The sequence below is a fragment of the Cyprinus carpio genome, chromosome B17 (assembly GCF_018340385.1).
Source record: "Cyprinus carpio isolate SPL01 chromosome B17, ASM1834038v1, whole genome shotgun sequence".
Lineage (NCBI taxonomy): Eukaryota > Metazoa > Chordata > Actinopteri > Cypriniformes > Cyprinidae > Cyprinus > Cyprinus carpio.
The window spans coordinates 6,160,608-6,171,463 of NC_056613.1; the positions used below are offsets into that span (position 1 = coordinate 6,160,608).

A 10,856-nucleotide genomic window follows, 5' to 3' on the forward strand; every position below is an offset into this window, starting at 1 on the left:
TTCAAACATGTGAGGTCCTCTCATTTTGTAGTTTTAGTAGTACAATAATTATGAAAGAAACTTAAATATGATTCCATATATATCTCTATATAAAGCTACTGTATATAAAGTGAAGCCTCTTCTGGAGTATTCACAACAAAATCAATTTTAGTTATGCTGAATGTTTTAGGCATCACTACATGCCACTGCTTCTTTTCTTCTTTAACCCTTTAATTTAAATATTTTCTTTAATCTTTCATCTTTCAATGTGTTATTATAGATAATAGTCTAATTCATAACTCATTTAAAGTCAGATTATTTGTGCAAAAATTAGACTCATTTTATTCAGCATGATTAACCTTTGACAAGATTATAGTTTCACACAAAATAATTACCAAGATTGATTTCTCTTTCCTCGCCCAGATCAAGTTCAATCAAAAAAGAATGGCTCAGTGTTGTCTGCACTCCCAGTAAAACTTGTCAGTAGTGTTCCTGAAATGACTAATAAATGAGAGCTAGCACATTCTCATGTTTTTATGTGTATTTCTGTTATGCATGTATTTAATACGTTTTTTGTTTTTAAGTGTAGCTGAAACTGAATTCAGTAAGCAGGCGTGTTTAAAATATACACTGTTTACAAAGTAAATATTTTGTGGATTATTTTAAAATAGTGCTGTCAAACGATTAATTTCATCCGAAATAACACATGCAATATTTATTTAGAAAATTTTTACATTTATTTACATGTATATATTTATGTTCATATAATATATGTTATATTTAAACATATTTTATATATAAACATAACATATTTTTTCTTAAATATATACATGGATTTACATGTATTTATATATACACATAATAAATATACACAGTACACACATTATTTTGGATGTGATTAATCGCGATTAATCGTTTTACAGCACTAATTTAGAATTATAATATTTTTATTATTTCTTTTGTCTTTAAACACAATCACAGCACACAACCAATGGTTTACATGTTTATTATTATTATTTTAATAATCACACTTTTTTTATCACACAGCATAGCCTTAATATTTAGCAGTCTTTGTATATTAGGAAGGGGCAGGGGGTCATCATTTTTAGGGGTCCCTGGCATCAGATTGGTCGAAAACCCCTGTGTTTCACAGCTAAAGTTACCTTTGGAGTCCTAATTATGCCATTTTTTTGTATTATTTTCTGGTCTCTAATAGTTATTTTCTAATATTTTTTAAATTGTAATTCTAACAGTGAAATACATACAAAACAAAGTCATACAAGACATTACAATTACAGAATTACAGATCTAAAAATTAAACAATCATTAACTCTTTAAACCAGTGGAAAATAGCCTACCATTTGGTACTGCTGACATATGTATTGATTTATGTATATAATATTTCCCATAAAGGGTTAGAATGTAAATTGTACTCTTTTCCCATATTACCATGTGCACATTGCTATTCGATTCCAATGATACAAGAGATCAGAAATTGGTGCTGTGGTTAAAATAAAAATTCTTGCGCCCTCCTTCGTCCACTCGTTGTATGGCAAAAATAAGGCATTTTCGGAAGGAACCACTACAACCACCTAATTGGCTAAAAAAGCTTTATACGAAATAAACAGTTAAATTAATATTATCAGACACTAGTTGTGTCTACTAATATGTATATTTCATCATAATATATTTACATATCATTTTCGATCAGCACATGCTCATTATCTCCTGATTAATTTCTTGCCGCACCTATTAGGAAAGGGAAAGTGGTCTGATCCAGTAGTATTGAAGGCAAAGCTCATCGCGCAGTTGTTTGTTTTCACTCAGCGCAGGAACAGAGCGGAGCAGCGAGGCGCGGAGTTGTGTAACGGTTACGTTTTTAATCTTCATTGCATCTTTCCAGCCTCTTGCCATGGCTCTGTGCAGTAGCGACGGAGCCTTGGCGTTACCCAGCGAGCTTATCGTTCAGATATTCTCCTTCCGGTCAGACCGAGACAAGCTCCGGGCCTCGGCCGTGTGCTCTCGCTGGAGGGGAGTGTCTCTTCTACCCTGCGCTGTGGACGGAGCTCAAGCTGCGCGTCGGCGGCGGAACCAACGGCGGCTGTATGGCAAAAATAAGGCATTTTCGGAAGGACCCCACCTAATTGGCTAAAAAAAGCTTTATACGAATAAACAGTTAAAATTAATATTATCAGACATAGTCTAGGTCTACTAATATGTATATTTCATCATAATATATTTACATATCATTTTCGATCAGCAGATGCTCATTATCTCCTGATTAATTTCTTGCCGCACCTATTAGGAAAGGGAAAGTGGTCTGATCCAGTAGTATTGAAGGCAAAGCTCATCGCGCAGTTGTTTGTTTTCACTCAGCGCAGGAACAGAGCGGAGCAGCGAGGCGCGGAGTTGTGTAAACGGTTACGTTTTAATCTTCATTGCATCTTTCCAGCCTCTTGCCATGGCTCTGTGCAGTAGCGACGGAGCCTTGGCGTTACCCAGCGAGCTTATCGTTCAGATATTCTCCTTCCTGTCGGACCGAGACAAGCTCCGGGCCTCGGCCGTGTGCTCTCGCTGGAGGGAGTGTCTCTTCTACCCTGCGCTGTGGACGGAGCTCAAGCTGCGCGTCGGCGGCGGAACCAACGGCGGCGGATCTGGATCGGAACAAACCCCGCGATTAGAGTTCCTCATGCGCAAGTTCGGCTCGTTCGTGCGGGAGCTGCAGCTGGAGTTCGCCCCGCTGGACGGCTGTCTAAGCCCGCTGCAGCACGGAGTGGAAGCCGTCGAGAGCGACCCGCAGTTCGCGAAAGATGCGATGGTGATATATTTGGATCAGGTGTTGTGTGTGCTCGGCAGTTTGCGTAATAACAGGTATATGGATCTGGGCACGGTTTGCATGTGTTGGTGTTGACGTTACACCTCCTTTCTGGCTGCTTTGCTTTGCTTACATTTGATGAGGACCAGCAGCCATAAACAAACCCTGCGCATTACGTAACGCTCTTGTCTGAAGCATCGCATGGCTGCCTGCTTTGTGCATAACTGCTATCGCCTCCAATAACAATCCGAACCAACTAGTACCTATTTTTGTTACTAGTACTGTATGTCGCTAAAAATTCTTTATTTACTAGTAAGTAATCCAATAATGACTAGCATTTTTCTCAGTCACCACTTATTCATTGGATGCAAGTACTAGTTATTGTTCCTTTAGTGCGGAGTAACTGGTAACAAATTGCTTGTTTTTTTTTTTTTTTTTTTTTTTTTTTTTTTTTTTTTTTTTTTTTTAAGTACCACTGAGTTGTATGGGGATCTGTGTTTTTTGTCTTTCATCTAGTCTTTATTGAAACTGTTCAGCTTTATCTGATTGATTTCTAATAACATCTAATGGTTGCTATTACTTTTAAGTAAATACTATTAAATAGTTTTTTAGGTTTTAATATCTGTCTCCGTTGTTACTAATGACTTTTTTTGTCTGCTTATAATTTCCTACTTGTCACATGCAGTGATTAGTCAGAATAGCTGATTTATAGGTGAATTAAAAATGTAATAAGACCGCTAAGATGAAGAAAAAAAATATATTGCTAGTGACAGTACATTACATGTAACAAAAAAGTGACTTGAAATTAATATAAAATGTTATTTAAGCTATTTCCGCAACATTTGTTCCATTATATTTATATATATATATATATATATATATATATATATATACTAAAATAACTAAGATCTGTATCTATCTGCATAGTATTTATTTATAGTTTTTAGTATAGTATATATATTCAGTTGCTACTGGGTGAACTGTAATATATTAGTAAGTATTTGAGTAGTAACAAAAAAGTACCTAATAAATAAAATGATTATTCATAAAAGTGAAATAAAACAAGTTTAATACATTCTGATCTAAAGCATACATCTTGAATTTCATGGCAAAAACAATTGTATTTGGACAGTACATGGTGACTAGTAACAAACCGTACTTGTATGTAATGAATATTTGCTAGTGAAATTGAAAAACATTCTAGTTACTTTTCTAACTAGACTTACTTTGAAAGAATAAGCACTTTAACACAAAATAAATGCTAGTTAGTTCTAAGTAGCATGTTAAAACCGCTGTCTAAACTCCCACAAGCCTTACTGCATTATTAACATTCTAACAGAATCTTTAGAATCTTACAAAACAATGTTTAAACAAGACTGGCTTTGTGTTTCATGATGTTTCCTGACGCTGATTTGAACCTACAGTTCTGTTTATAGACAATAGAAAAGCACTAGAAGGACTCATTAGATTAGATTAGATTCAACTTTATTGTCATTATGCAGAGTACAAGTACAGAGCTAATGAAATGCAGTTAGCATCTAACCAGAAGTGCAAGAATATAGTGTTTTATATACATAAAAAGTGCAAAATAAGTGAAGCTATGATTTACAGAATGTACAGTGGGGTTTGCTATATAAAGTATTGAGCAGAGTATATACAGAATATAAATAGGAATGCAGTGTAGGATTGCATGTACATTATGAACAGAGCAATTGTAGGATTATATATACACATTATGAACAGCAGCATCGTGAGGTGAGTGTTTGTTTTACAGAATGTACAGTCGGGTTGCTAACAGTGGTTAAAAATGAATTCTATGCAAAAACAGTAGTGCAATTATATTTTTATAGAATAGTTTACTGTGCTTTGTACAGTAACAACTAGTTTACAGTGCGATAACTAGAACAGTGTGCAGTATGTGCAAAATATGAGTAGTGTAAATACATGTATGGTAAAGTACTTTGACCAGTGCAGTAATAAAGTACAGTAGTGTGCCGGTTAGATTGGTGGTGTGTGGCGTTCAGAAGGGTCACGGCCTCGGGGAAGAAGCTCTTCCTGAGCCTGCTAGTCCGAGAGCGTAGGCTCCTGTAACGTCTGCCGGATGGAAGGAGAGTGAAAAGTCCATGGTTAGGGTGAGAGGCATCCTTGATGATGTTTCTTGCCCTGCCCAGACAGCGCTTCTGATAGATGTTCTCAATGGAAGTTAACTGGGGGTGCCGGTGATCCGTTGAGCAGTTTGTCACCACTCGCTGGAGTGCTTTGCGGTCAGATGCGGAGCAATTGCTGTACCACACTGAGATGCAGTTTGTGAGTATGCTCTCAATGGTACAGCGGTAGAATTCCACAAGGATCCTGGGACTCAGGTGAACTTTCTTAAGGCTCCGTAAGAAGTAAAGGCGCTGCTGTGCCTTTTTGACCAGGGTGGAGGTGTTATGGGACCAGGTGAGGTCATCAGAGATGTGGATGCCAAGGAACTTGAAACTCAACACACGCTCCACTACAGCTCCGTTGATGTAGATGGGTGTGTGTGCATGACTCCTAGTCCGCCTGAAGTCCACAATGATCTCCTTTGTTTTCTGGGTGTTTAGTTCCAGATTGTTGGTGGCACACCACACAGCTAGGTGCTGCACCTCATCCCTGTAGGCTGACTCATCGTCGTCCTTGATCAGACCTACCACCGTGGTGTCATCTGCAAATTTGATTATGGTGTTGGAGCCATAAACAGGAACGCAGTCATGGGTGAATAGGGAGTACAGGAGAGGGCTCAGTACGCAGCCCTGTGGCACGCCGGTGTTCAGGGTGATGATGTAGGAGGAGAGATTATCTAATTTAACAGACTGAGGTCTGTTAGTCAAAAAGTCAAGAATCCAGTTGCAGATGGATGTGCTGATTCCAAGCTGGCTGAGCTTGGAGATCAGCTTGGGAGGATTACAGTATTAAATGCAGAACTGAAATCAATGAACAGCATTCTCACATGTGTGTTTGGACTGTCCAGGTTGGTGAGGGCAGAGTGAATTGCCGTTGAGATGGCGTCCTCTGTTGATCTATTGCAGCGATAAGCAAATTGAAATGGGTCTAGTGTAGCAGGGAGACAGGATTTTAAGTGGGATGCAATCAGCCTTTCAAAGCACTTGGCAATGATGGGGGTGAGTGCAACGGGACGGAAGTCGTTAGGTACCGAGGCAGTGGAGTGTTTCGGTACTGGTACGATGGGGGAGGTTTTGAAGATAGTGGGGACAGTTGTTTTGGCCAGGGGCAGATTGAAAATGTCCGTGAAGACCTCAGCCAGCTGCTCCGCACAGGCTTTAAGCACACGACCAGTATTCCGTCAGGTCCAGCTGCCTTCCGTGCATTCACCTTACACACGAGTGGAGTAAACAGCTGAGGTGGAGAGTGTGAGGGGCAGTTTCACTGGATTGATGCTCAGCTTTGAGTGAGATCTCCTTATTATTTTTATCAAAACGAGCATAAAAGTGATTGAGCTCGTCAGGGAGGGAGGCAGTGCTGGAGGGGGGCACAGTGTTAGGTGGTTTGTAGTCTGTGATAGATTGTATGCCTTGCCACATACGCCGGGGGTCTGAAGAATTGAAGTGTTCTTCAATCCTCTGTTTATGTGCGAGTTTGGCCTGGCAGATACCCTTCCTCAGGTTGGCTCTGGCTGAGCTGTAAGCCTCCCGGTCTCCAGACCTGAAGGCTGCATCTCTAGCTTTGAGCAGGAGGCGAACCTCTCTGTTCATCCAGGGCTTCTGATTGGGGAAAATTTTTATTTTTTTGTGTGTGGTCACTCTGCCCACACATCTGTTTGATGTGCTCCAAGACAGAAGTTGGTGTAAATGTCAATGTTAATTTGAGAGTCTGTGGTGGCCTGTGGCAGCAAAACTCACTCCAGTCTGTGTGCTGGAATTGATGTTGGAGAGTGGAGTCAGCACCTTCCAGCCAGATTTTAACAGTCCTTATTGTAGGTTTCACACATTTGATGACTGGGGTATACATGGGGAGCAGGAACAAAGAGGAACAAAGAGAGGCACTTTAGTTTATGTTTTTAGAAAATAGGAAAGCAATAGATGGATTTATGTTCTTTGGTGTTTTGTTTGATGTTTGTTGGTTTGAGAATTCACTTCAAATTAATTGGTTGATTCTTTGTATTAGACACTTAAATATAAGAATAGCTTGTATTGGTCATAAAAAGACAATATCTGTTGATCTGAAAGTTTCAGGAGCAATGTTTTTGTGATGTGAATTCTAGTTTGGTATTGTAATGAATGAAACGGTTCCTCCTTGTTTTGTTTTCATGTTGTGATTTGTTTATTTGGTGGTCATTTAATATAGTTCATTTTACACTATACACTGTTCTCATATGATTTTATTCAAGTCACATATGAATTGAGAATAGAATATCTGATATCAGTCAGTTAATTTGCTCTAGCTTTCAAATGTAAACGAGACACGAGACTCATACTTCCTCTCTTTCCTCTACAGAAACCTCCAGAAGCTGAGTCTCTATGGGGACACATGCATTCTTCAGGATGACAGCATTTTGGACAGCTCTTACCTCAGCCAGGTCGACCAAGGGGGCAAGAAAATGAAAGAGTATGTTTCAAAGCCACCTTCCATTCATGTAAACTGATTGCAATCTTATACTGAAAATCTAATCAAGGAAGCTGGCTTTGCAGATATTCTGACTATCTTGTTAGTTCTAGGTGTAAGGTAGATGCATGAAGCATGTTTTATTTTATTTATTTATTTATTTTTTTAATCGGTTAACACTTTTGAAAGTGAACACTTAACAAAATACAATTTTTTTTTTTAGCAAAAATAGATTGTAAAAACCTGATACCTAGTTTTATCATAAAATGTTCTTGCCATGGAAATAGCCACAGAAGCTAGCATGGCATTAAAAAACAAACAAACATTTGTTTGTGGTCTGTTTTCAGATTTGAATACTAGCATATTGCACAGTGTATATACCATATACTTCCTACTGTTTAAAAATAGTATTGCTGTTGGAAACAATAAATAATAAAAAAAAAAGTCAATTCTTCATTTAGTTTTCTGATACTAGTAGTGGCACTGAATCTTTAATTATGCTGTCATTCAAAGGATTGGGATAAGTTTTTTTTTTTTTTTAAATTTATTTTTTTTTTATTTTTTTTTTTTTTGTTTTTGTTTTTGGTATATTTTTCTTATGCTGGCTGGATTTTTTTTAGATTAAAAATATAGTAAAAACAGTCATACATTTTCTGTTTAAATAAATTAAATTTATTTAAAAAATAAATTATTTATTGTATTCCAGCAAAGCTGAGTTTTTTGCAGCCATTACTAGTCTTCAGTGTCACATGATCCATCAGAAATTATTCAGATATGCCGATTTGATTGTCAGGGTAATTTTAATGTTGAAAACAGTCTTAATATATATTTTTTTTTCATGATTTTTTTTATGAACAAAGTTTAATAGAACGGTTTGTATTTGATTTTTTTTTTTTTTCGGGGGAGGGGTTTGTATTTGATTTTTTTTTTTTTGGTGGCATGTCAAAGTCTTTACTGGTTTTGTTTTGTTTTGTTTTTTTGATCAATTTAACGCACCCTTGCTGAAGAGAAAAAATAGTTTCTTAAAAAAAAGACTGCCCCCGTACTTCTGAATGTTAGTGAATGTCATGTCTCATTGTGTTGTCTTTGTTTATTTAACTTTAAAAATGAAATTCTTGTTGAAAAAAAAATAACTATTTATAATGTGGTGGTGTTCTAGGATCCAGCAACTCTTCGAAGAGATCCTGTCCAACAGCAGGCAGTTGAAGTGGTTGTCGTCTGCGTTCATGCTCGGTGTGGTGGCCCCCTGCTCTCTGGCCTCTCTCTCCAACTCCAGCACCAGCTCCCTCGAGCACCTCAGTCTGATCGACAGCCAGCTGCCCAGCCTGATTTCCACCATCGAACTGGAAAGGCTCACTAACCTGCGGTCTCTGTCGCTGGACTTCTGCGATTTCACCTCAGACATGTGCCGTCTCCTCGCCGGCGGTGACCGAGCGCCCCTCCACCGCCTCTCCCTCTTGCTCAACGGCGCTGCTTTGGACGTCAAGCCTTTGGATGGTACTACCACTGAGGACGACTGGAAAGCTCTGGTCCGTCGCAGCACCAACCTGCGTGTCTACATCATGGCGATGGATGTGTGCAGCCAGGACCTTCTGCGTGTGCTGAAGCCCAGCATGCCCCTGGAGCGGATCCATCTGGACAGCTACAGCACGCTGGTGACGGATGGTGTCCTGGAGCTCATCTCGCAGCAGTACCACAAAACCCTGAGCCATTTCATCTTGATGAGAGATGACGCTGGATTCCCAGACCTCAGCGTCAACCGCAACGAGGACCCGCTGGTTCTTCTCGCCTGGCGCTGTGTGCACCTCGCTGTCCTGATCATCCATGGTAAGTGGAGATTTTAAACTTTTCACTTGATGTTGATAATTCACTGATTTGAGACATGGGACAAAACGGACTTTTGCCTAATACAACTGCAAAATTGAACATTTCCCTCTACATAAACCTTTATGACAAAATTAATAATTAAAATGTACATATAATAATAATAATAATAATAATAATACAAAAATAATTCAACATTACAATGCATATTAAAAAAAAATATATCTATCTCTCTATTGTTACATATGTTTTTATTCATATTTTATTTAATGTATGCCTGGGAAAATTAATTTTGTTTATATTTAATGGTCTAAAAATTAAAAATGTTTCAGCTCCATAACCTTTTTCATAACTGTTTTTTATTTTTTATTTTATTTATTTATTTTTTTAGATAATTTGTCTCCTTTTAAATCAGTGACATTAGTAGCCAATAACAGCATGTTAAGCAGCATCCTAGTATTTTGTGTATTTTATTTTATTGACTGTAAGTCATCTACTATATGTCATTTTCTGTCTGAATTCAGTAGACGCATCTGCAATTTTAAAATCATCCTGTAATCTCCATTTATTCATTCATCAATCTGAATACTAGATTTGCAATACGTTTTTGTATCTGACAGTATTTTCAGTACCAATGATTAATTTGAGTAAAAATATTACTTTGTGGATTTAAAAAAAAAATTTTTTTTTTTTTTTTTTTTTTTTTTTTTTTTTTGTCAATAAAGTGTAGCTGTTTTACCATACTTGTTCTCTGGGTTAAATAGTTTCTTTTGCTCCACAGGCTACACAGTGTGGTCGCACAACCTGGTGGCCATCTCTCGCCTGCGTGGGTCCAACCTCAAAGTCCTGGAGGTGTCCGAAGAGAGCATCGACTTTGACCCGGACCAGTCAGTGTACGTCGAGGGTGACCCCGTCCACAACCTAGTCAAGGAGGTGTCCCTGGGCTTGGGCCGCGTCTGGCATCCCTCCATAGACAACAGCGTGGTCCTGAACGAACCCACTCAGCACTTCCACCGCGAGATGCAGAGTTTCAGCGCGGGCATGTAGACGCACCAAGGGCCCGTTACCAAATGCCCTCTCTAACCCTGTGCTTGGTGATCTTTCACTAAATGGGCCCTTCTTATTTTACATATTGTTTCTTTTTCTTTCATTGCTTTTTGATTTTGTTTTTGTTTATTCTTGTATTGTGAATTTAAACCTTTGTATGTGCTGTGTTTAATCAGTATTAGCTCTATATTTATATCTATATCTATATATCCTGCTTATTACTAGGAAAGTATAGTTGGGTATTGGTTTAGTAGCTAATTGAGTGAATGGTAGAGAGGGGCTTTTATACAGCTAGCTTACAAGTTGTACAGTGAGTTGTTCATTCTCTCGCTTTGTCTGTTTGTTGGTTTCCCCCTAGAAAGTGTGGAGTTACCTCAAACTTTCAGTTGATCCTTCTTGGCTTCTGCAACGACGAAATCCCATGTTCACGTTGACCTTATTCTAGGGAGATTAGTCTTCCAGCCAAGGGACAGGACTGATCCACAGCAGTTACGACCTATCCTCTTTGTTCCTCAATATGTAATTGTTATTCAGAAATGAGGATTGGTGGAAACGATGTGTTCGGGAGGCAGATCCCGCTGGTTTTTCTCAACCTGGAAGTAGA

The 10,856-nt window shown here is 38.4% G+C and overlaps 1 protein-coding gene across 1 annotated transcript; it reads left to right on the forward strand.

Moving 5' to 3' along the window:
* Nucleotides 1-2,342: 2,342 nt before the first annotated feature.
* LOC122140284 (F-box only protein 33-like) lies at nt 2,343-10,335 on the forward strand. Its single transcript, XM_042743346.1, has 4 exons — nt 2,343-2,850; nt 7,274-7,384; nt 8,541-9,208; nt 9,987-10,335. Exons 1-4 carry the CDS (start codon nt 2,441-2,443, stop codon nt 10,250-10,252), a joined length of 1,455 nt encoding a protein of 484 aa, XP_042599280.1. The 5' UTR covers nt 2,343-2,440; the 3' UTR covers nt 10,253-10,335.
* The last annotated feature ends 521 nt before the right edge of the window (nt 10,336-10,856 follow it).

Coding starts and splice junctions, on each gene's coding strand:
- LOC122140284 (XM_042743346.1), top strand. CDS start 2,441: ATGGCTCTGTGCAGTAGCGACGGAGCCTTGGCGTTACCCAGCGAGCTT. Junction 2,851..7,273: donor GGCAGTTTGCGTAATAACAG/GTATATGGATCT, acceptor TTTCCTCTACAG/AAACCTCCAGAAGCTGAGTC. Junction 7,385..8,540: donor GGGGGCAAGAAAATGAAAGA/GTATGTTTCAAA, acceptor GTGGTGTTCTAG/GATCCAGCAACTCTTCGAAG.